This window comes from Ranitomeya imitator, chromosome 5 (assembly GCF_032444005.1).
Source record: "Ranitomeya imitator isolate aRanImi1 chromosome 5, aRanImi1.pri, whole genome shotgun sequence".
NCBI classification, from domain to species: Eukaryota; Metazoa; Chordata; class Amphibia; order Anura; family Dendrobatidae; genus Ranitomeya; species Ranitomeya imitator.
In genome coordinates, this window is record NC_091286.1 from 431800417 (window position 1) to 431826919 (window position 26503).

Here is a 26503-nt window from a genome sequence, read left to right on the forward strand (position 1 = left end):
TGCATCTCCCTCCATTCTCCCATTCATTCATCATTCCTCAGCTTTCCTGCATCTCCCTCCATTCCCCCATTCATTCATCACTCCCCAGCTTTCCTGCATCTCCCTCCATTCTCCCATTCATTCATCATTCCTCAGCTTTCCTGCATCTCCCTCCATTCTCCCATTCATTCATCATTCCTCAGCTTTCCTGCATCTCCCTCCATTCTCCCATTCATTCATCATTCCTCAGCTTTCCTGCATCTCCCTCCATTCCCCCATTCATTCATCATTCCTCAGCTTTCCTGCATCTCCCTCCATTCCCCCATTCATTCATCACTCCCCAGCTTTCCTGCATCTCCCTCCATTCTCCCATTCATTCATCATTCCTCAGCTTTCCTGCATCTCCCTCCATTCCCCCATTCATTCATCACTCCCCAGCTTTCCTGTATCTCCCTCCATTCCCCCATTCATTCATCATTCCTCAGCTTTCCTGCATCTCCCTCCATTCCCCCATTCATTCATCACTCCCCAGCTTTCCTGCATCTCCCTCCATTCTCCCATTCATTCATCATTCCTCAGCTTTCCTGCATCTCCCTCCATTCCCCCATTCATTCATCACTCCCCAGCTTTCCTGCATCTCCCTCCATTCCCCCATTCATTCATCATTCCTCAGCTTTCCTGCATCTCCCTCCATTCCCCCATTCATTCATCACTCCCCAGCTTTCCTGCATCTCCCTCCATTCCCCCATTCATTCATCATTCCTCAGCTTTCCTGCATCTCCCTCCATTCTCCCATTCATTCATCATTCCTCAGCTTTCCTGCATCTCCCTCCATTCTCCCATTCATTCATCATTCCTCAGCTTTCCTGCATCTCCCTCCATTCCCTCATTCATTCATCATTCCTCAGCTTTCCTGCATCTCCCTCCATTCATTCATCACTCCCCAGCTTTCCTGCATCTCCCCATTCCCCATGTTTTCATATCCCCCATCTTTCCCCAATCTTCTTTCCGTGATGCAAATACAAACTTTAGTTTCTGTCCAGGATTTTACCACTGTGATTTTTGGTTGCTGTGGCCCATCCTCACCTGTCCACGGTATAGGGATTATTCTAGCAGAAGAAGCTGTTATACCCCTGATACCTGGTGCCATTGTAGAGCCTCGGTATTCCGACACTTGCCCGTATATAGGGCTCTCTGCTCTGTACACTGTAGGGCTCCCTTCATACTGTACCTTTGGATACAATCACCATTCAAACTCGCACAAATAATAATAAAAAAAATCGTTCACAGCCTCTTTGACTTTATTAATATACAAAGTAAAGCAGCTAATGGTCCAGGATGATCCAGCAGCGGAGGAGTTAAAGCTCCAGCTGCCCGAGCACATGATGTCATGCGATTGTTTGACTAGCCCAGCCCTGAACGTATTTTGTCCTCTCTCCCCTTCCATACAATCCTAGTAGGCTGCCCTGATTGCAGCGTAGTTTTCCTGCACACGTCTCTGTCATCGGGCGATCTGATCCGTCTCAGGGATCCCCCGCCGATGACATCTGCCAGGCCACCATACCGGGCAGTGTGCGGCCTCAGGGCTGACTGACCTGAGCGACACCCAGGGCGGAGTGACGGCACCCGGCAGACATGACTGAACTCACTATCGACAGCTCCAAGCTGCCTGGAGTCAAGGAAGGTAAATGCGCGCAGGGTGCTGTGTCCTCAGGCTCGGGGACACGGGCGACCGAGGGTTACCCGGCCCCTATTAACCCTCTCCTGTGCGCGGGCAGAGCTGGTGACGCCGGGCCTGGTGTGGGGCACCTGCTGGCACAGTGTCTGTCACCACAGGGGGCACATGACTATTACTGCTGCTGGTGGTGGCTCTAATGGAATAATGTCACTTTCCAGGATAGACATATGGCGCTGTGTCCAGAGAGCCCTGTCCATTAGCTGCAGTTTGTTAATAAATAAACCCTTTTGTTTACTCCCCCTCCCCAGGTCCAGTGTGGAGTGTCAGCCCCTCCTCCCTGTGTCTAAGATCGTCTGCAGCGCTGAACCCAACATCAACAGCGCTGCAGCCAGTCGGTGACCTCCGCAGCTCGTGTCGCCGGCCCAGTCAGAGCAGCTGAGCTCCGTTATCGTCTGCAGCGCTGTCGACGGGATGTGAGCGCTGCAGACGATAACGGACCCCAGGATTAATGGGGGAGATTGTGTGCTTTTTTTTTTTTAGCTGCTCCTATGGACAGGGCTTTTGTAAACCCCCCCTTTGAAAGCTGATGGGTATAAGAAAAAAGGGGAAAAAGTGTTTTTTTTTTTTTTTTTTTTGCCACCTGTGTGTCGCTTGGACCCGGCCAGTGTGACCGCTGTGTCCAAGCACGACTTGCTGCTGTGATGTTTGTAGATGGTGACAGATTCCTCATGGTCCGTCATTTACCTCCATCACTGAAGAACGCCTCACAAATGTTCAGATGCTAATATAATTCTGTGGTGGAAATGAAAGTTTCTGTGTGACTTTTCTTCCTTTTTTCTTCTATTCTGTGCACAGATTGTATATTGCAGTGTCAGGTTTGCAGCGTCTATATTGTATTTATATAGCGATGATGTGGGTCTTAAAGGGCCTCTGTCACCCCCTCCAGCCGTTATAAACTAAAAGAGCCACCTTGTGCAGCAGTAATGCTGCATTCTAACAATGTGGCTCTTTTAGTTTTTTGTTCATGTATTCCCAAAATAAAGTGCTTTGAAACATCCAAAATACCTCTCTTTCTCCATGGAGGCGAGTCCTTACTCCCCAGCTTGAACCAGTACTTTGCCGTCACTCACATCTTCAGGGGCTTTCGGCGCCGCCCCCTCCGCGCTTTTTTCGCTTCAATACCGGCGCCTGTGCTGTGTACAACTGTGTGGGGCAGGCACAGTGAGCTCTGGCCGTCTGACCTCACAGCCAGGCTTGCAGACTGCGCCTGTGCGGGCAGTGCGGCCACCCACCTTGGGAATCCCAGCCCCACAGTGTGTTATGCATTTTGCACAGTGCGGGGCTGGGATTCATAGGCAGGGCGGCCGCACAGTCTGCAAGCCTGGCTGGGATGTCAGACAGCCAGAGCTCACTGCGCCTGCCCCACACAGTTGTAAACAGCGCAGGCGCCGGTTTTGAAGCGAAAAAAGCGCGGAGGGGCCGGCGCCGAAAGCCCCTAAAGATGTGAGTGACAGCAGAGTACCGGTTAAAGCTGGGGAGTCAGGACCTGCCTCCATGGACAAAGAGAGGTATTTTGGATAAGTTTCAAAGCGCTTTATTTTGGGAATACATGAACAAAAAACTAAAAGAGCCACCTTGTTAGAATGCAGGATTACTGCTGCACAAGGTGGCTCTTTTAGTTTATAACGGCTGGAGGGGGTGACAGTGGCCCTTTAAGGCCACATTCACACGTTCAGTATATGGTCAGTATTTTACCTCAGTATCTATCAGCCAAAACCAGGAGTGGGTGATAAATACTGAAGTGGTGACGTGTTTCTATTCTCCTCAGATTGTCCCACTCCTGGTTTTGGCTGATAGATACTGAGGTAAAATGCTGAACGTGTGATCGTGGCCTTTTAGTTACAGCATATGTAAAAAAATTGCTAAGGCCCTGTTCACACTGGCATCTGGACTTCTGTGTTTTTTTTTTTTTTTTTTGTTCCGTTAACAGAATGCCTTGAAGAAACAAATCCGTCCTATGAGGGACATAAGTGATTCATGAGGTCCATTGGAATTTTGATGGGGTGCTCATCGTTTTAATAAAAAACCAAACAAACAAAAACCTGCAATCATGCAGCAGACATCTTTTGTTCAACTGGCAAACATAATGGAACTTGTGATGAAGCCTCTGTTACTCTGTAGTGAATATAGCTGTAGTGTCCAACATGCTGCAAAACTACAAATCCCAGCATGCTCTGACAGCAGCAGATTTGACTATTCAAAATCACTGGTACATAGATTTATTAGGAAGTCTGAATATTTGGGCAGATGTCTGTATATACTGCTATATAGCCAGGTATGTCCTTCTAATTACTAGGCTCTGATACTATGTAAGGGCAGTCCCACACCTCCACATAATTCCGGTACCGGAAAAAATCGGTACCGGAATTGTCCGTGTGCCCCTGCGTTTATGTGGCACATCAGTGTGGCACACGTGTGCCCCACATGGAGCGTGTAGGAGACAGCGCTAAAGTTTAGCGCTGTCCCCTGCATCGTGCTGAAACCGCGATTCATATCTTCTGTGCAGCAGCGTTTGCTGCAGAGAAGATATGAATAATCCTTTTTTTTTTTTTTTTTAAGTTTATCGTGTATAAAATAAAGGTCCATGGGGGTGGAGCCGCATATTCATGACTGTAAATGAGCAGCCCCACGTGGCTGCATACAGTAGAAGGTGCGGCCAGGACAGGAAGCAGCGACAGCCAACGAGGGAGCTGGGTGAGTATTTTACTCGGACTCCCATGACAGCACGACGAGAGAGGGGATCCGCCCATTAGGAACAGGAAACCTACAGATACAAAAGGGCGGCACCTCTCCCTTGCCTCAGTTGGTTTCCTGTTCCTGAAGGGACGGGTGCCTACAGAAGGAGCCCAGGCCGGCCGGCCGAATACGGTAGCGGGGGGGTCTCCTACCTCGGCCGGCGCGGAGATCCTTGGAGACGCCACGGTGGTCCTTTCTGGATTGCATGCGGTGGCGTTCGCAGCAGGGAGCGGAGTCCGGAGGATTTCCTGCCTCCATCAGCGTCGGCGCAGGTAAGTATCTCCCATTGGTGGTGCAGCGGTGCGGCGTGGCTGCGGGTGCCGGGCTCAGGTGTGTGGGTGAGCTCCCGGAGCGCTGCCGATCCATTCCCGGCGTCCTGCACCACTCTCAGCGTGTGCTGGAGCGTTTCCGGGTGCAGTGACGTGGGGGGGCGGAGCTGGTAGCCGCTTCCGGGTCGCCGGACGTCTGCGCATGCGCGGTCGGTCCAAGATGGCGGCGCCCATCGCATCTGAACGCCGGTTCGTCCGCTAGTCCTCCTGCCCTCCCTGCTGTGTCTGGGGCCAATGGGGACAGCGCTGGCCCATCTGCTGACCGCATCCAAGGGGGATTTAAGCGGGTTACAATGATAGAACCCTGCTTTTGGTCGCAATTCGTCATGGAGAGTGGTGGTGAGCAGCAGCAGCAGCTGCCAGACGAGGTGCGTCAGAAGCCCAAGCAGAAAGATAGAGGCGACCAGCCCAGTCGTAAAAGCTCATCCGAGCAGGGATCCAGAGCTTCGACTAGGAAAGAACCCCCTCGTATTCCGGTACTTGACTTTGGCGCACGGGTAAGTGATCTACGTGAAAGTTCACTCTGTGACGCGGGCCCCTTATATTTTATCTTTCCAGGGGAAGAAGAGTACGGACAAGTCAAAACATAAGGAGTGTGCCCTCTGTGGAGTCCCCTTACCTGACTCTTGTTCTAAAAAGTTATGTGCCCCCTGTATACAACAGACGGTGAGGTCTACAGGAGTGGTTGGGTGGAAGTGACTTTAGGTCAGATAGTGGTTATCACCTATATTGTCCTCCCCTAGGTAGCAGAAGAGTCCGTGAGTGCGGCAAACTTAAAGGAAATGATCCGGCTGGAAGTAAGGGAATCATTACGGTCCCTATCCCAAGCGGAAGGCTCGAAGCATAGGACCCCTCTGGACTCTAATTCTTCGGAAGAGGAAAGAGAGGAAAGTACCTATCTCTCTAGTCCTTTCTCCTCTTCATCGGATGAGGAGTCTGGACGATTTTGTCTACCCTTGGATAAGATTGACAAAGTGGTCAAATCACTTAGAGGCACGATGGGTATAGAGGAACCCAAATCACAGCTCTCAAAACAGGAGTTGATGTTTAGTGGATTAGATCGTAAAAAACATAGATCTTTTCCGGTAAACGAGAAGATCCAGGACTTGATCCTCCGAGAATGGAAAAAAAGGGGGCCTTACCGCCAGCTTTAAAACGCAGGTATCCCTTTGATGATCCGGTTGTGGATACGTGGGATAAAGCCCCTAAGTTGGACGCGGCAGTAGCAAAAGCGTCAAAGAAAGCCTCATTACCCTTTGAGGATATGGGGACCCTCAAAGATCCTCTGGACAGGAAGGCAGATATCTTCCTTAAAGGTACCTGGGAGATGGCGGCAGGATCCCTCAGACCAGCCGTGGCCGCAACATGCACAGCCAGGTCATTCATGGTCTGGCTAGATCAGTTAGAGTCCCAGCTTAAGGACGGTGCATCCAGAGATTCTATTCTGAAAGCTCTACCAACAATTCAGAATGCTGCGGCGTTCCTATCGGACGCATCTGTGGACTCTGTCAAAATGGCGGCTAGAGCGGCAGGACTATCTAACGCGGCTCGCAGAGCCTTATGGTTAAAATGCTGGTCAGGTGACATTCAGTCCAGAACTAAACTCTGCACTATTCCGTGTGAAGGACAATATCTCTTTGGTCCAGCGCTGGATGAGTTGCTGGAAAAGGCAGGGGATGACAAAAAGAAATTTCCCAGTCTGTATTCAGCATGCTACCGCCGACGCTTCAATCGAAGAAGGTTTGGTCGCGGGAAGAAACGCGGGTCCTCTCCCACTACAGAAAGTTTCAGATGGGAAGACAGACGCGGTAGAGGTACAGGCTACATGTTTCGCCGTTCCTCAAAAGATCAGAAAAAACCGGACCAATGACTAGCGATCCCTGTGGGGGGTAGATTGTCAGCTTTCTCCTCAGCGTGGCTTGACATTACGAACAGTAAATGGGTCAGAGGCATTATTACTAAAGGTCTAAGGCTGGACTTCAATCACTGGCCTCGAGAAAAATTTAAATTAACCCCTTTACGTTCCTCCCCCCTTGAGCAAGCAGCTCTAGAAGCAGAGGTCATGAACTTATGCTCCAAAAACGTATTGATGGAAATTCCAGAATCAGAAAGAGGAAGGGGATTTTACTCTCCTCTTTTTCTGATCAAGAAGCCAGACAGATCTTTTAGAACGATCATAAATCTCAAATGTCTTAATGAGTTCCTGGTCAATGAATCGTTCAAAATGGAAACAATTAATTCGGCAATAAAAATGTTGTTTAATCACTGTTTCATGGTAGTTGTAGATCTTAAAGATGCATACTATCATGTTCCGATACATGAAGATTTCCAGAGGTTCCTGAGAGTAGCTGTGTCAATGGGGGGTCAGATTCGCCATTTCCAGTTCAGAGCTCTCCCCTTTGGCTTATCAGCGGCTCCTAGGGTGTTTACAAAACTAGTGGCCGAGGTCATAGCGCACTTACGAGAGTCCGACATCCTGATCATTCCCTACTTGGATGATTTCCTTATAGTAGGGAGCTCAGCAGACCATTGCCTGTCTCAACTAGAAACAGCCACATCCAAACTTGAGCGTCTGGGGTGGATCATAAATTATGAGAAATCTCGTTTACAGCCCCCAAAAATACAAAGATTCTTAGGACTGTTGTTAAACTCAGAATCCCAACAGTGTTGTCTTCCACCCGACAAATTGTTACATATCCAGCAACAGGTGTCTAAGGCAATTGATAAACCATCCATGACCCTTAGACAGGCTATGTCACTATTAGGATCTTTAACCTCTTGCATTCCCGCTGTCCGTTGGGCCCAATTCCACACCAGACCGTTACAATCCGAGGTGCTGGTTAATGATAGAATTCTACATGGGTCCCTGCAGAGTCAGATTACTTTAGGTCCAAAAACTCTTACATCTCTTAGGTGGTGGCTAGACAATGAAAACTTATCGGCGGGAGTTCCCTGGGTGTCACAGGTAACACGTATTGTAACAACAGATGCTAGCCCTTCGGGTTGGGGAGCACACATGGATGACATGATAGTTTAGTGTCTATGGCCCCCTCCCCTAACATCAGCCTCCTCCAACCAAAAAGAGTTAATGGCAGTAGAACTTTCAGTGAAAAAATTCCTCATATATCTGCAGGGTCATCATGTCAAGATCCTCTCGGACAACCAGGTGGCGGTCGCATACATAAATCATCAGGGTGGAACTCATTCCGAATCACTGATGAGAGTGGCGGATCGTCTGTCCCAGACAGCGGAAAATCATTTCTTATCCTTAACCGCTCTACACATAAGAGGAAAAGAAAATGTCAAAGCGGACTTTCTAAGCCGCAACACCTTGAGGCAAGGGGAGTGGTCCCTAAACAATCGCGTGTTCGATCAGATTGTCCACAAATGGGGACATCCAGAAGTAGATTTATTTGCCACTAGGGACAACCTAAAGACAATAAAATTCTGTTCCCTAAATCCCAGGGAGAATCCTCTGGCGGTAGACGCCTTTCTGATCAATTGGGATTTTCAGCTGGCTTATGCGTTTCCTCCACTAGGCCTGATACCCCTAGTAATCAGGAAGATAAGAGAAGATCGAGCCAGAGTTATATTGATTGCCCCATTCTGGCCCAGAAGGGCCTGGTTCACTTGGCTCAGGATCATGTCAGTGGAGGATCCCTGGGTACTCCCGGAGATTCCAGATTTGCTCTACGAGGGTCCGATCAGTCATCCGCAAGTAAAGAATCTTCATTTAACGGCATGGATTTTGAAAGGGCGTTACTAAAAAACAAAGGGTTCTCCCCGAGTTTAATTGAGACCCTTATGAAAAGTAGGAAGCCGATAACAACAACAATCTACGCTAGGACCTGGCGGAAGTTTCTGGCCTCTTCTGACTTCAATTTAGAAGAGGGAATACCTATAAAACAAATCTTAGAATTCCTGCAAAAAGGCTTAGAGCTAGGTCTATCCACTAGTACTCTAAGGGTACAGGTCTCGGCCCTAGGGGCTCTATTTTCCTGTAACATCGCCAATAATTATTGGATCTCAAGGTTCATTAAAGCATCTAGTAGGTCTAGACCCATACATAAAGATAGATATATGCCTTGGGATCTCAACCTAGTCCTGTCAGCATTGACTAGAGAGCCGTTTGTAATGGTTCAATCAGCTTCAATTAAGGCCTTATCCCTTAAGACGGCATTTCTTGTAGCAATTACATCTGCCCGTAGAGTGGGAGACATACAAGCTCTCTCCAGGGTTTCCCCTTATACAGAGTTTCTACCAGATAGGGTAATCCTCAGACCGGACCCGGCCTATTTACCAAAAGTGTCGTCACGGTTTCACAGGTCACAGGAGATAATTTTACCATCCTTCCTTCCCAATCCTGCTAACCCTAAAGAAGAACTACTCCATATATTAGACGTTAGGAGATGCCTGCTAGAATACATCTCTGTTACCGACACATGGAAGAAAGATGATGTGTTATTTTTATCTTTCCAAAATCCTAGAAAGGGACTCAGGGTATCAAAGTACACACTAGCAAAGTGGATTAGGGAGGCTATCTCTTTGGCTTATACTGCAGGTGGGGGTCCGGCTCCGCAGAATCTGAGGGTGCATTCCACCAGGGCCATGGCTACATCCTGGGCGGAAAAATCTGGAGTACCAATCGACCAGATATGTAAGGCGGCCACATGGTCATCCCCGTCCACCTTCTTTATACACTATAGGTTGGATTTGGGGGCTTCCTCTGATCTCACATTCGGGTTAAGGGTGCTACAGGCCATAGTCCCTCCCTAAGGTACCTTACATCTCTGTAATTCTCTCGTCGTGCTGTCATGGGAGTCCGAGTAAAGCATTAAGCTACTTACTGTTAGCGGCATTTCTCGGAGGCCCATGACGGCACCCTTAGTTCCCTCCCTATTCACGTGGGGGTTGCACTTCCTATAAATGTATATATCTCACATATGATACCCAGTTCCAATATATGGCTGAAATTTTGTATATAATCTGTATATAGTGTATATTTTTGTGCCACTAACCGCGGTAGTCCTCTCAAGACTCTGAAATACAACTGAGGCAAGGGAGAGGTGCCGCCCTTTTGTATCTGTAGGTTTCCTGTTCCTAATGGGCGGATCCCCTCTCTCGTCGTGCTGTCATGGGCCTCCGAGAAATGCCGCTACCAGTAAGTAGCTTAATGCTTTCAGTACAGCGGGGGGGGGGAGCACAGGGGGTGGGAGGGCGGTGGGCACATAGATCTTTATTTTAAACACGATTATTCATATCTTCTCTACAGCAAACGCTGCTACAGGGAAGATATGAATTGCGGCTTCAGCACCAGTGGGGGGGACAGCGCTTAATGTAGCGCTGTCTCCTGCACGGCACACAGACTGCACACGGACAACAGGTCCGTGTAAGGCTGGAGTCACACTCAGCGTAAGACAATACGGTCCGTATATTACGGCCGTAATATGCTGAAAAGTCCCCCAAATAGTGTTCCGTAGCTCCTCCGTAGGCAGGGTGTTTCAGAGTTTTTTGCGCATGCCATCCTCCGTATGTAATCCGAATGGCATCCGTACTGCGTGTTTTTTCTCGCAGGCTTGCAATACCGACATACGGCTATACAAGGGATCCATGTGTAAAAAAAAAAAAAAAAAGCTATATATATATATATATATATATATATATATATATATATATATATATATATATATATATATATATATATATATATATATATATATATATATATATTAATTACACACTAGATTGTGGCCCGATTCTAACGCATCGGGTATTCTAGAATATGCATGTCCCCGTGGTATATGGACAATGATGATTCCAGAATTCGCGGCAGACTGTGTCCGTCGCTGATTGGTCGAGGCAACCTTTATGACATCATCGTCGCCATGGCAACCATTATGACATCTACGTCGATACTGTGCCCGTCGCTGAATCAGAAACGTGGGATTTCTATGTCCTTTATGACATCATCGTCGCTGTGCCCGTCGGTGATCGGTCGAGGCCTGGCGGCCTCGACCAATCAGAGACGCGGGGTTTCCAGGACAGACAGACAGTAGTAGACAGTAATATTCTCAGTAGACACGTATATGTGTATATATATATATATATATATATATATATATATATATATATATATATATATATATATATATATTTATTACTTCATACAGCGCGAGATAGCTTTAAAGCCGGTAATTCAATTGCCGGCTTTTGCTATCTCCTTCCTAAAACCCAACATGATATGAGACCAGGTTTACATACAGTAAACCATCTCATATCACCTTTTTTTTTTTGCATATTCCACACTACTAATGTTAGTAGTGTGTATATGCAAAATTTGGCCGTTCTAGGTATTAAATTAAAGGGTTAAATGGCGGAAAAAATTGGCGTGGGCTCCCGCGCAATTTTCTCCGCCAGAGTAGTAAAGCCAGTGACTGAGGGCAGATATTAATAGCCTGGAGAGGGTCCATGGTTATTGGCCCCCCCTGGCTAAAAACACCTGCCCCCAGCCACCCCAGAAAAGGCACATCTGGAAGATGCGCCTATTCTGGCACTTGGCCACTCTCTTCCCATTCCCGTGTAGCGGTGGGATATGGGGTAATGAAGGGTTAATGCCACCTTGCTATTGTAAGGTGACATTAAGCCAAATTAATAATGGAGAGGCGTCAATTATGACACCTATCCATTATTAATCCAATACTAGTAAAAGGTTAAAAAATACACAAACACTTTTTAATAATGTATTTTAATGAAAAAATCACAAAGGTTGTTGTAATATTTTATTCTACGCTCAATCCACTCACTGAAGACCCTCGATCTGTAACAAAAAAACAAAAAAAAAACCCAACAATATACATACCTTCCGAAGATCTGTAAAGTCCCACGATGTAAATCCATCTCAAGGGGTTAAAATATTTTGCAGCCACGAGCTCTGCTAATGCAACGTTGTTCGTGGCTGCAAAGCCCTGGAGAATGAAGGTAAAGTAGGTCAATGACCTATATTTACCTTCATTTGCGGTGAGGCGCCCTCTGCTGGTTGTTCCTAGATCGTGGGAACTTTCCTAGAAAGCTCCCAGGCTCGAGTTCATATGAGGACAACCAGCAGAGGGTGCCTCTTATGAACTCGAGCCAGGGAGCTTTTGCTTGCTGCAAAATATTTTAACCCCTTCAGATGGATTTACATTGTGGGACCTTACAGATCTTCGGAAGGTATGTATATTGTTGGTTTATTATTTTTACTTTGTTACAGAGCGAGGGTCTTCAGAAGGATTGAGCGTAGAATAAATTAATTCAACAACCTTTGTTTTTATTTCATTAAAATAATTTTTAATGTTTTTTTTTTTTTTTAACCCTTTACTAGTATTGGATTAATAATGGATAGGTGTCATAATTGACGCCTCTCCATTATTAATTTGGCTTAATGTCACCTTACAATAGCAAGGTGACATTAACCCTTCATTACACCATATCCCACCGCTACACGGGAATGGGAAGAGAGTGGCCAAGTGCCAGAATAGGCGCATCTTCCAGATGTGCCTTTTCTGGGGTGGCTGGGGGCAGATGTTTTTAGCCGGGGGGGGGGCCAATAACCGTGGACCCTCTCCAGGCTATTAATATCTGCCCTCAGTCACTGGCTTTACTACTCTGGCGGAGAAAATTGCGCGGGAGCCCACGCCAATTTTTTCCGCCATTTAACCCTTTAATAGCTAGAACGGCTAAATTTTGCATATACACACTACTAACATTAGTAGTGTGAAATATGCAAAAAAAAATGGGGATATGAGATGGTTTACTGTATGTAAACCAAGTCTCATATCGTGTCGGGTTTAGGAAGGAGATAGCAAAAGCCGGTAATTGAATTACCGGCTTTAAAGCTATCTAGCGCTGTATGAAGTAATAATATATATACATATATGTGTCTCACTGAATATATATATATATATATATATATATATATATATATATATATATATATATATATATATATATATATATATATACATATATATGTGTACCCATTTATTCTACCTATTCTACTGGAAGCTGTCAGTGTGATTTTACTGTACACTGCACTGAATTGCCGGCTTTTCTCTAACACCGCTGCGTATTTCTTGCAAGTCACACTGCTGGTCCGTGTGTGATCCGTATTTTTGGGGCTTCCATAGACTTTCATTGGCTTTTTTTTTTTCTTGCGCAATACGGTGACAAACGCAGCATGCTGCGATTTTCTACGGCCGTAGAAGACCATATAATACGGATCAGTAAAATACGGCAGATAGGAGCAGGGGCATAGAGAATAATTGTGCCGTTTGTTTGGCGAGTTTTACGGACGTATTTTCTGCGCTCTTACGTCCGTAAAACTCGCTAGTGTGACTCCAGCCTAATCCGTGCGCCACGGAGACACGGTCCGCAAAAAAAATCAATGACATCTGCACAGATGCATTGATTTTTATGTCTACGTGTGTCAGTGGCTCCGGTACTTGAGGAAACTGTCACCTCACGTACCGGAGCCACTGACGTGTGAAACCGGCCTCAGGCCTCCTTCACATGTCCTTGTTGTATGTCTTTTTTTTTTTTTTTTTTCTTCTCAGAAGCCACAGGTGCCCATTATAACCTATGCTGCTGTGCACATGTCTGTGTTTTTACATTGACCATGTGTCCGTGTAAGGAGACATGTCTGTTGTTTACCGGCAACACGAATGATAAGGGCCAATACAACTAATCTGTGGGTCTGTGAAAAACACAGCACATGGACGGCATCTGTGTACAGTCGGTGCGCTGTCTGTGCTCAACACTGCAAAGTACACAGGTCTACAAAAAATATTTATTTGTAATCATCGCAGGTGACTTTGTACTTTTCTGAATCATCTTTTTGTCTTAACTTAAATGTATATAGTTTTTCTGTAGCTCGTATAGTTTCCATGGAGCAGGATCATTATTATAAGGTATAGAAAATATTCTGGCGACATTAAGGGCTCATACTCACTTGCGTAAGATTCGAATGAGTCTCGCACGGCAATACCCGGCACCGCACCTGGCACAAAGGAGCGGAGCGTGTGGCTGCATGTATTCCTATGCGGCCACATGCTCCGATCTGAGTGCCGGCAGCATCGCCGGGTATTGCTGTGCGAGACTCCTCCGAGTCTCGCGCAAGTGAGTATGAGCCCTAAGAAAACAGTCATCTACATATCAGAAAAAAAATTTCACCTTACAAAACAGTTTTATTGAACCAAAATAATTTCACATGCAAAATAGAAACAAAATATGAGCAGAAATTAAAAGTTCTTGACATTGGTCTGTTGTTATGATTTTTCAGGGTTGTCCCTATATAACATCCAACAGTAATCTGCCATCATTGAGTCATTCCAAAAAACCCTGGTAGGGGTGTTCAATTACTTTAACCCCTTCACCCCCGGAGCTTTTTTCGTGTTTTCGTTTTCCGCTCCCCTTGTTTCCAGAGCCATAACTTTTTTATTTTTTTTATTTTTCCATCAATATGGCCATGTGGGGGCTTATTTTTTGCTGGACGAGTTGTACTTTTGAACGATACCATTGGTTTTACCATGTCGTGTAACAGAAAACGGAAAAAAAATTCCAAGTGCGATGAAATTGCAAAAAAAAAGTGCAATCCCACATTAGTTTTTTGTTTGGCTTTTTTGCTAGGTTCACTAAATGTTTAAAATTGACCTGCAATTATGATTCTCCAGGTCATTACGAGTTCATAAACACTAAACATGTTTAGGTTCTTTTTTATCTAAGTGGTGAAAATAAAAATCCAAACTTTGCTTTAAAAAATTGCGCATTTTTCCGACACCTGTAGCGTCTTCATTTTTCGTGATCTCGGGCTTACTTTTTGCATGCCGAGCTGACGTTTTTAATGATACCGCTTTTGTGCAGATACATTTTTTTGATCGCCCATTATTGCATTTTAATGCAATGTCGCGGCGACCAAAAAAAAGTAATTTTGTCGTTTTGATTTTTTTTTTCGCTACGCCGTTTAGCGATCAGGTTAATCCTTTTTTTTTTTTTCCAATTGATCGGGCGATACCAAATATGTGTAGGTGTTTATTTATTTATTTATTTTTTATTTTTATTTTTTTCCAATTGATCGGGCGATACCAAATATGTGTAGGTGTGATTTATTTATTTATTTTTTTTGTCTTGATTGGGGCGAAGGGGGGGTGATTTGAACTATTCTTTTTTTTTTTTATATTTTTAAACCTTTTTTTTTTTTTTTTTTTTGGCATACTTCAATAACCTTTGGCTAGAAGCATGCACAACTTGATCACCTCTGCTACATAGAGGTGAAGCACTGATCATCTCTGTCGCAGAAATGCAGGGTTGCTTTAAGCGCCGACCACATGGTGGCGCTCAAAGCAATCAGCCATCAACAACCATAGAGGTCTCAAGGAGACCTCAGGTTGTTATGGCAATCCATCGCTGACCCCCAATCATGTGACGGGGGTCAGCGGTGCGAGCGCTTCCAGCCGTGTGGTTGGCGGCGCTTGTTAAATGCCGCTGTCAGACTTTGACAGCGGCATTTCACTAGTTAATGGGTGCAGGCGAATCGCGATTCCGCTCGCGCCCATTGCGGGCACTTGTCAGCTATTGAAAACAGCTGATGTGTCGCAGCTTTGAGGTGGGCTTACTGCCGGAGCCCACCTCAAAGCAGGGGAGTCTGCTAGCTGACATACTATTGTCAGCTGGCAGAAAGGGGTTAATGTCCTGGTGAAACCGCTCACCTTGATCATGGCTTACATCTCCAAGATTTTGAGGGAAGAATTCTAATCTGCAACAAAATACTCTTGATTCAGTTCTACAAAGAGGCCATTCACATTACAGTGCACCATTGGTCCATCAACTGTGAAACATTGTTAGTGTTACTTCTGTTTTAGTAATAACACACTTTGACATCATCATGAAGAAGATCCTTCTGTTTCAACCTAGATGCAAGAAGTTCAGCCTTTATCTTTTGACAATGAAATATCTGTGATGAGCTCATTTAATTCATGTTGAGTTAGGGTATGTGCACACATCAGGATTTCTTGCAGAAATTTTCCTGACAAAAACCGGACATTTCTGCCAGAAATCCGCATGCGTTTTTGACGCGTTTTTTGTGCGTATTTTCCCAAATGCATAGAATTGTGGGAAAAACGCAGAAAATCCGCAAAAATAATGAACATGCTCATTTTTTTTACCGCAATGCGTTTTGTTCCGCGAAAAATCCATGTGCACAAAACATGCAGAATGCATTCTAATTGATAGAATGCATAATGCCTTGTTTTTAGAGCGTTTTTAGTGTGAAAAACCGCGAAAAAACCTGTATGTGTGCACATAGCCTAAAGCTTTCTGGCTGCTCCATCAGGTACATACTCATCTTGACTTGAGGTCTCCCATATATTTGCCAGTAGCTTCAGCTCCATAGTCTTCATATTCTGCTTCATTTTCATCCAATCCAGACAACGGTGTTACAGGAACTGACAAGGTACCATCATGTGGAACTGACCTAATCACAGTTTCAAGTTCAGGGTACCTGTAATTAATCTTATGTTTGTTCTTTGTAGAAAAGCCCTTCAGTTTGTCAAAACAGTAACAGTCATCACTATGATTTTTGGTTCTCTCCAAATCATGGGAACAGCAAATGGCATAGCCACTTTCTTCATATTCAACCAGTCATGAAGACCATTTGAATAACTTGACCATATCACATGAGGGGCCCAGCTTTTGTCCTGAACACCAAGTGGACACTTAAAGTGCATCTGGTACATCTTTTTAATATCATGAGTGAGTGAACGTACTTTGCCTTTTGGTGTAAAAGAACCACACACATAGCAGAATCTGATCGGATGAGTAATACATTGTCGGGGCATTTTTCTCCTTTAAATCAGATCAAACAGTAGAGTAAGTTCAGTTCAATGATGGTGACAAACTAAAAAAAAAAAAAAAAAAAATGTGATGAGCCGACCGACTATATGTAGATATTTCCCCAGAGACTACTCCGGTAAAATCAGTTCTAAATACAAGCTGCCTCTGTAATCTGGTGGATTACTATATACAGTTGTGAGGTAAATGGGTCGGCCTATTCCTTACAGATGAACATTTGCAGACAGGCAGTTTCTCAGTGGGATATTGGCTGCTCTCAGGTTCTCTCTCAGTGGAGACCCTCACTCACTTACACCTCAGTGGCTGAGCTGTTTTCTTCCCTCTGAGGCGACTTGGCCTCCCAGAAATGCAGTGAAAATCCTCTCACAATGGTGGCTGTCCGCTGCCTTCCCTTCTATTTCCCTATAGCAGTGCTCAGATCCCGGTAGAGGCCTGTCTCCTGTCAGAGTCTCACATTCCAGTCCTTGCTGCCATCACCATCCTTTTCTGACTGACTCAAATCTTACTGCCTCATAACAGTTAGCTCTTCCCCATAACGTGACCTTCCGAGAAGCGGTCATTGGTTGACTGCACTGACAATACTCCTTCACATAAAACTCACTAAAACCTTTACTGATGTTGTCCCTATAAGAAAAGTCAGTTAAGACAAGCAAATAAGTGGGAATAAGGCCATGTTCACACGTTGCGTCGGGTCCCTGCGGGTTTTCCCGCAGCGGATTTGATAAATCTGCAAGGCAAACCCGCTGTGGTTATCCCTGCAGATTTATCGCGGTTTGTCCTGCGGGTTCCACTGCAGGATTTTACTCCTACTATTGATGCTGCATATGCAGCAATATGCAGCATCAAATAGTAATGTTAAAAATAATAAAATAATGATATACTCACCCTCTGACGTCCCGATCTCCTCGGCGCTGCAGGCGGCGGTCCGGTTCCAAAGATGCTGTGCGACAAGGACCTTCGTGACGTCACGGTCATGTAACCGCGACGTCACCGCAGGCCCTGCTCGCATAGCAAACCTGAGACCGGACGGCCGCGTGCAGCGCTGAGAGGTGAGTATAACATTATTTTTTATTTTAATTCTTTTTTTAACCACAAATATGGTTCCCGGGGCCTGGAGGAGAGTCTCCTCTCCTCCACCCCGGGTATAACCCGCACATTATCCGCTTACTTCCCGCATGGTGGGCACAGCCCATGCGGGAAGTAAGCGGATCAATGCATTTCTATGGGTGCAGAATCGCTGCGATTCTGCACAAAGAAGTGACATGCTGCGGGTTATAAACCGCTGCGTTTCTGCGCGGTTTTTCCCACAGCATGTGCACAGCGGTTTGCGGTTTCCATAGGGTTTACCGGTTACTGTAAACGCAATGAAAACTGCTGCGGACCCGCAGCATCAAAATCGCAGCGGTTCCGCGGTAAAAACCGCAACGTGTGCACATAGCCTAATACAGGAAAAACCACATACATTGCAAATGCAGAAATGACGTAATAGAAGTATTTTTCTTATCACAGAAACTTTGTGATAGAGCAAAACTAAGCATATTTTTGGACTTGGCACATCAAACTCCATAAAATAGACATATTACCTCTGCTGATGATATATATAGATTTATTTTTTTGTGTGTGTGTTGACCAGTGTTATAGGAGAAGCTGGGTAATTTCTTTTTCTTTAGCCATACTGGAAATACACTGGTGGCACATTGACCGAAAAACACTGACACCAGTACTAGTTTTATATGGATGTATGAATGGGACCTAATGTTCTAGTATGAGGGTAGGATGGGAGCAGAAGTGAGTGGTCCGAGCTGTCTGTCTCCAAATGTTGCATGCTCAAGATTTTATTTTATCTACCCGTTATTGTAAACAGCACTTCAAAAATAAAGGGTCATCAATGGAGAGACTTCCTATACATTAAAGAGAGCTCTACAAAGTGTACATGCTCAGGGGTATAAGATTTGTGCTACACCGTGAATAAATTGGTATCTTAAAAAACCTAAGCATCCATTGAAGTGCTGTGGGTGATGCTGTCATTTTTGGTCTATGCCACCTATTTGGAGCTACCAACTTTGGATGGATGGGACAAAAAATAACCCTAAATCAATGGCAAAATCTGTACAGTATATTCTATTCTGATACCTCATATGTAATGAAGGGTTTAATCAATGTTCCTGATCCTATTTGTGACTTGTGAGGCTGTGGTATAAATATAGCCGTATACATTGTGAACGTCACTTCCTGCCCAGGCTTGGCACCCAGCATGGCTCACAGCAGTCAATCTTCCTCCTTGGCTTAAAATGCAAAAAAAAAAACAAAAACCTATAGACTGGTTGTGTCTTTAGCAATGCTGCCAAAGATGGTCATCATCGTTACATAGATAAAGATCTGTGATTATAAAATAGTTACTTATTTGTAAATCCTTTTCCTATCTTGTACTGATTGCATTTTAATATAGCCAAGAGCGGAATTTACAAGTCTATTTGTAAGTGGAGTGTATCCAGACACGTGTAAGAGCTGTCGCATAAAGGGGTTTTCCATAATCGCAGTATCCAAGGTGGTTCCTTAAAGCAGGCAAATAATGAGATCAGTGTGGATCTGGCTCTTCTAATCCCGGATAATATGCAATATGTGGCCTTTTCATTGTATACCTGAACAACGACACCGTACATTTTATAGTGACTGTGCACAGTATTGTAGCATTCAAGTGAAAGGGATATCGCTTGTACTCAACATGACTATTAATAAATATATATATCTATATCTCAACATGATAATGTATGATCCAGGGTCTGCAAAAGGAACAGTACCAAAGACCATAATGGGTATGGGTGCCATCTGTGCCAGACGGGTCTGAGCAAAGCGGAATTTCCACTACTAGATAATCGTGAACGAGTGTTAACGATCATCTTTTCATAAGAGACCTTTTGTGTTTCTCCATCTGGTAAAAGGGAACTATTGTCATTCTGTGAGTATGTAGATTCTGCCTTGCATTTCATTGATTGGGAAAGTTGGCTTGCGCAGGCGTGTACTACTGAGGACAGAGAATGAACTTCAATCCAATATTGCAGCCAGCGGGTAAGGAAAGGGTGAAACAAACACCCGAAAACCCCACCCCTATGGCTGAAAACTGTTCCCTCCAAATTCAGGTGACAGTGTCCCTTTAAGGATCTGCTCATATTGGGACACTACACCAAGATTGCTCTTGTTTCTACCCTTTCTGTAAAGCGCTGTTGCTGCTTACGGAAATATGAGTTGTTTGGAGACGGGTTAATTCTCCACAGAATCCTGATGAAATGTAGCTATTGGAGATTCCATTTCCATTACTCACAGAACAGAGCTGTTGTGTAACGTCTTGTTAATTATTAACTCCCTCGTACTGATGATTGTTGACGAGAAAGGCGGCTGTCAATTTTTTTTTTTTTTTTCCCACAAAAAGTTTGGGTTTCTCCATAGTTTGCTTTGTGTCTAGCGCAGATGTACCATATCAGTCAGGGACCATTCGCACAACCATATTTTCGGTCTGAGTGATAATATAATTTAAAAAAAATTTAAAAATCCTGCGTTACTTCCTTCTGTAGATCAGATGAGACTCGCCCATTCAGGTCCATGGGTGCGCAAAAACATCAGCTGTCGTGTCTATAGTATCTGAATTTCACAGATACGTTCCAGTTCTGTAACATATGAAACTGTAAATGCTGTTATAAATGATTAATAGCTACTGCTGTAAAAAAAAATAAAAAATTATATATGGATGACAATTGAGAAAAAAAATGTCAGTTTTCTGGATGAAGCTTTTTTTTTTTTTTTTGTGGTGGTGTAACCCTTCCCTAAGTGCATGAATTCTCATTCACTCGAGGCTTTCGATAACATATTGGTAATGGGTATCTTTTAAACTCCATTTCACTGGCATTATATACCTGTCTTAGGGTACCGTTACACTATACGATTTACCAACGATCATGACCAGCGATACGACCTGGCCGTGATCGTTGGTAAGTCGTAGTGTGGTCGCTGGAGAGCTGCCGAGGTCCCCGGGTAACCAGGGTAAACATCGGGTTACTAAGCGCAGGGCTGCGCTTAGTAACCCGATGTTTACCCTGGTTACCAGCGTAAAAAAAACAAACAGTACATACTTACATTCCGGTGTCTGTCCCTTGCCGTCTGTATCCCGCACTGACTGACTGCCGGCCGTAAAGTGAAAGCAGAGCACAGCGCGCTGTGCTCTGCTTTCACTTTACGGCCGGCAGTCAGTCAGTGCGGGAAAGCAGACGGCAAGGGACCTGACGGACACCGGAATGTAAGTATGTACTGTTTTTTTTTTTTTTTTTTTTTTTTTTTTTTACATTTACAATGGTAACCAGGATAAACTTCGGGTTACTAAGCGCGGCCCTGCGCTTAGTAACCCGATGTTTACCCTGGTTACAAGCGAACGCATCGCTGGATCGGTGTCACACACACCGATCCAGCGATGACAGCGGGAGATCCAGCGACGAAAGAAAGTTCCAAACGATCTTCTACGACGTACGATTCTCAGCAGGGTCCCTGATCGCTGCTGCGTGTCAGACACAGCGATATCGTATGGATATCGCTGGAACGTCACGAATCGTACCGTCGTAGCGATCAAAATGGCACTGTGTGACGGTACCCTTATGAGTTGAGCAGATCTGATCTGAAGCAGCAGTGTAGACTATCTGGCCCTGTGTTTGTTTGCTTTGTGCTGAGTACAAATCATTCAACAAACATACTCCCAGGAAACTGCTCAGAATCAATGGTTGCTGCATAGAGGTGTTAAGGTACCTTCACACATAACGATATCGTTAACGATATCGTTGCTTTTTGTGACGTAGCAACAATATCGTTAAGGAAATCGTTATGTGTGACAGCGACCAACGATCAGGCCCCTGCTGGGAGATCGTTGGTCGCTGAACAAAGTCCAGAACTTTATTTCGTCGCTGGATCTCCCGTGGACATCGCTGGATCGGCGTGTGTGACACCGATCCAGCGATGTCTTCACTGGTAACCAGGGTAAACATCGGGTAACTAAGCGCAGGGCCGCGCTTAGTAACCCGATGTTTACCCTGGTTACCAGCGTAAAAGTAAAAAAAAAACAAACAGTACATGCTTACCTACCGCTGTCTGTCCCCGGCGCTGTGCTCTGCACTCCTCCTGTACTGGATGTGAGCGTCGGTCAGCCGGAAAGCAGAGCGGTGACGTCACCGCTCTGCTTTCCGGCCGCTGTGCTCACAGCCAGTACAGGAGGAGTGCAGAGAAGCAGAGCGCCGGGGACAGACAGCGGTAGGTAAGTATGTAGTGTTTTTTTTTTTTTTTAACTTTTACGCTGGTAACCAGGGTAAACATCGGGTTACTAAGCGCGGCCCTGCGCTTAGTAACCCGATGTTTACCCTGGTTACCCGGGGACTTCGGGATCGTTGGTCGCTGGAGAGCGGTCTGTGTGACACCTCTCCAGCGACCAAACAGCGACGCTGCAGCGATCCGGATCGTTGTCGGTATCGCTGCAGCGTCGCTTAATGTGAAGGGGCCTTAACATTGTGTTTCCTGTTATGTGATTTGTGGAGCGCGTGTGTCTATTATACTTTACCCCTGATTTTTGCTTACAAATACTGGATGTGGCCATTAGGGAAAAAAAAAATTCTTTATCAGTGGGGGAAAAAAAACCCTGCCAAACTGATGTCTGAGTGAGACCTTTTTACTAGTGATGAGCGAGTATACTCGTTACTCGAGATTTCTTGAGCACGCTCGGGGGTCCTCCGAGTATTTTATTTAGTGCCCGGAGATTTAGTTTTTCTTGCTGCAGCTGAATGATTTACATCTGTTAGCCAGCATAAGTACATGTGGGGGTTGCCTTGTTGCTAGGGAATCCCCACATGTACTTATGCTGGCTAATGGATGTAAATGTTTAAGCTTGCGGCAAGAAAAACTAAATCTCCGAGCACTAAAAAATATTCGCAGGTCACCAGAGCGTGCTCGTGAAATCTCGAGTAACGAGTATATTTGCTCATAACTACTTTTTATCTTGATCCACACTACCACTGCATTGATACCCTCCCAGTTCTCCCACACAGTATGATTATCTCCAGTTTCCTACAAGTTCTGACCATTAAGACAAAACTACTTACCAAAATTTTCCCCGCTGCTCCGGTCTGTACAGTGTACAGCCGTGATGTCATTGCACCTGCTGTGCTCCCAGACTCAGACTGAATGTTGGAGCCTGGATCCGCCAGCTCCCTGTTCCATCATCGTATTCACTGGTCTATAATCCCAAGACTGCAGATAACAGTGAAATATAGATGCTCGACAGGAGCGGCTGGGTGCTGCGGGATGCCACGGTTCCCAGCCTTGTGGCTGTCTGGCTTAATGGGCTGGACAGGAAAAGGTAAGGTGCCACAGGTGGCTGGTAGACTGCACTTTGCACAGGTCTGATCTAGACCACCGTTCTGAAGCTGTACTGATACTATGCTTCAGAAACAAAGCTGCTTTTTCTAGCAGCGTGGGACAACACTCAGTTTGCACTAGTAGTTGCGCAGCTATTTCACTAGCCCAAACGATCTTTCTTCATGAGCTCACTGCTCACCCCCTCCCTCCTTGGCAGCCTGAAGGAAGACCATTCTTTCCCTTTTGTTTAATAGCCTGTTTAGACAGACCAGCCACATTTCTATTTGTTTTTTCTAGTTGTTCTGATCGCATAGAATATAATTTTTTCCTGGCAGTGCATGTCTCATTTACATCAATGTGCTGCTGAGAAGGATTCATTTTAACCAAGCTTAAAAGTTATTTCACCCGACGAACAAAAATGTTGCTCTTCCGCTGGGTCATTGGTGGCCTGTTCTGGAAAGGCTGTTAATCAGGGAAATAAGTGTTCCTAGGCCCACTCAATGATATGATCGTGCAATGTACTTGCATTCTTCGGCTAGTTTCACACCTGTGAAAAACGGACTGCACTGGGATCAGTAGACCTGAATGCCAGATCTCTCAAACATAGTCCAAGATGAAAGACCAAGCACTTGGGCTAGATTTTCTGATCCAAACCTGGTTCTTGTTTCACAGATGTGTGAAACCGGCCATAGCATCATCCTCTCGGTATGTTTTGTGCCAATAACATGCTGATCATCAATTTGTACTCCCTAGTGGTTTAAACCTTACTTTTAGAATTATCCTATCTTTTACATCAACTTGGGAGAAAAATCAGCCTGAGCCAATGACAAGACAGGTGTATTGTGTCTTGACTTCCTGTAGGCGCTATAGCTAAGCTGTGGTCACAGATCACAACTCTGTCAAGAGGATGGATTCACACTGGCCATAACGGTCACAAAATCATCTTTGGGTGCAGTCAGACAGCCATATAAATCGGACAGAGATGGGAGCACAATTAATGGACTGGCTGGCGGCTCTCAAGCATGACAGGTTTTTGTATTTCTATGCTGAACCGCTCTGTTCAGGAGAGCCGCCAGCCAATCTATTCACTGCGTTCCCATCTCTGATTTATATGGCTGTCTGGCTACGCCATAACATGCAGCATTTGATGTGGCAATGCTATAGAATGTCTACAGATTTCACTCAGACTCCATGGTAAACGCTCATTAAAATCCATGCAGATTAAAAAGTTAAAGCCCGAAATCAGCCATGGTGAAAAAAAAAAGTGCCAAAAAGAAAGATCCAAGTAAAATAAGAGGGTAGTAAAGATATACTGACTTGCATATGACTTGTACATAGTTACCTATTAATATGTTAGTGTGTGGTTATCTCTCATGACTTTCTATTCAATGAAATCGGCAACCTCTACAGTGACCTCTCCCTTATGGTAAAAATAGCTACTATTTGTTTTGTGGTTTACTGTCCTATTATGTGTAATTCATTCATTCATTACACAGGCCAAAGCTCAGAATTGTGAACAAAATTAATCTACGGACATGTCTTCTGTTTGCAGCGTTTCAACACAAACCTAGTTTGAAAAGCTGGCCGGCGAGCCGTAGGCTAAGACTAACTGGCAGGTCTGTTGGTCACGGGGAGTGGAGCAGAAAAAAGCAGGCCGAGGACTGCACTGGTGTCTTCTCTGCCTATGCTCCACAGCATAACCTACTCAAATCAGGCAGCCAGGCTCTGATTATAGCTCCCGTGGTTCAGGCCGCGTGAATCTGGTGACCGCTTCCCTTTAAGCTCTACTCACCAAGGCCTAATTTCATTCCCCCCCCCCCCCCCCATTCTTCCAAGATCCATAACTTGCTTTTCTACTTGAGAACATATGAGGGCTTGTTTCTTATTACCTGAAAATTTGTTGTTTAGTTGGACAATGACACCGGTCGCCGTTTTAGCACACTGAAAACCTACATTCATTGTGCGAGACAAATGACCTGACAGCATTCTTCTACAAGGTAGTACTATTCTGCTGATGCCAAATTTTATATTTTTTTTTATAATGTTTAATATTTCTGTTTTAAAATGTCACCATTTTCCGAGATCCAAAAAAGTTTTTCCATTTAATGGCACTGTATTAGGTCATATTCAGGTATATAGCAAAAATCATTCTCTTAGGGTATGTGCACACGATCAGTAAACGTTGCGAGTTGGACGTGGTGTAGTTGTGCAGCGTCCAGGTGTTACAGCACAGTGGATGAGATCTCAAGAAATCCCATGTCCACTATGCACCCAAAGACGGACATGTGGCGTCTCTCCAAACCCTAGCATGTCTATTACTCTTGGAGCCTCCGCGAGATACATTTTCACCTGTAGAATGTATTGGACGCGGTGAATCCGCACAGTTCAATGAACACACGGGAAATCGCCTTTCCGTTCAAAAGCCGGCAGCGCTTTGGACGCAGAGAATATGTGCTTCTTCAATTCCTGATCATAGGCACACATCCTTACAGTGCCTTGAAAAAGTATTTATATCCCTTGAACTTTTGCAACATATTTTTCACGTTACACACGCACAAACGTACCGTAAATGTATTTTATAGGGCTTTTATGTGATCTACCAATATGAAGTTGCAAGAATTTGTGTAAAGGAAATTTATAGATGGTTTTCAAAGTATTTTAAAAATATACCGTAAATCAGAAAACTGTGACACGCTTTTGTATTCAGTCAATTTAGTCTGATACCCTGAAGAAAATCCTGAGTGACCAATTGCCTCCAGAAGTCACATAATTAATAAATTGAGTCCACCTGTGTATAATGTATTCTCAGTATAACTACAGCTGTTCTGTAAAGTCCTCAGAAGTTTGGTTGAGAACATTAGGTATCGAATATCATCATGAGCACCAAGGGTACAGTGGGGGGGAGGGGAGTGTTGGGATGTAATAATAAAAAAACGCCCAACCTCTGAACATCTCATGGAGCATTATTCAATTAATCATCCAAAAGTCGAAAGAGGTTTGCAGTTGTGCCAACCTATCAAGATATGTCTGTCCATCTCAACTCGCATCCCAAGCAAGGGGGGCACTAATTAGAGAAGCAGCCAAGAGACCCATGGACACTCTGGAGCAGCTGCAGAGATCCACAGATCAGGTGGGAGAATCTTTCCACGGGGCAAACTATTAATTGTATACTCCACAAATCTGGGTTTTATGGAAGAGTGACTTCAAAAAAAGCCATTCTTGACAGAGAGCCTTAAGGGTATGTGCACACGTTGCAGATTTGGCTGCGGATTTGCAGCAGTTTTTCATGCGTTGTACAGTACCATGTAAACCTATGAAAAACCAAATCCGCAGTGCACATGCTGCGGAAAATATCGCTTGAAAACGCTGCGGCTGATTTTCCGCAGCATGTCAATTCTTTGTGCGGATTCCGCAGCGTTTTACTCCTGCTCCATAATTGGAATCCGATGGT

At 44.9% G+C, this 26503-nt stretch overlaps 1 protein-coding gene across 2 annotated transcripts in view; it reads left to right on the forward strand.

Moving 5' to 3' along the window:
• The first annotated feature begins 1385 nt into the window (after positions 1-1385).
• CCDC50 (coiled-coil domain containing 50) overlaps positions 1386-26503 on the forward strand; it is an 82927-nt gene continuing 57809 nt past the window's right edge. For both annotated transcript variants that reach the window (XM_069727116.1, XM_069727117.1), the window contains exon 1: positions 1386-1663. In XM_069727116.1, coding sequence (XP_069583217.1) covers positions 1615-1663 — 49 coding nt within the window. In that variant the 5' untranslated portion in view covers positions 1386-1614. The remainder of the gene's footprint in view (positions 1664-26503) is intronic.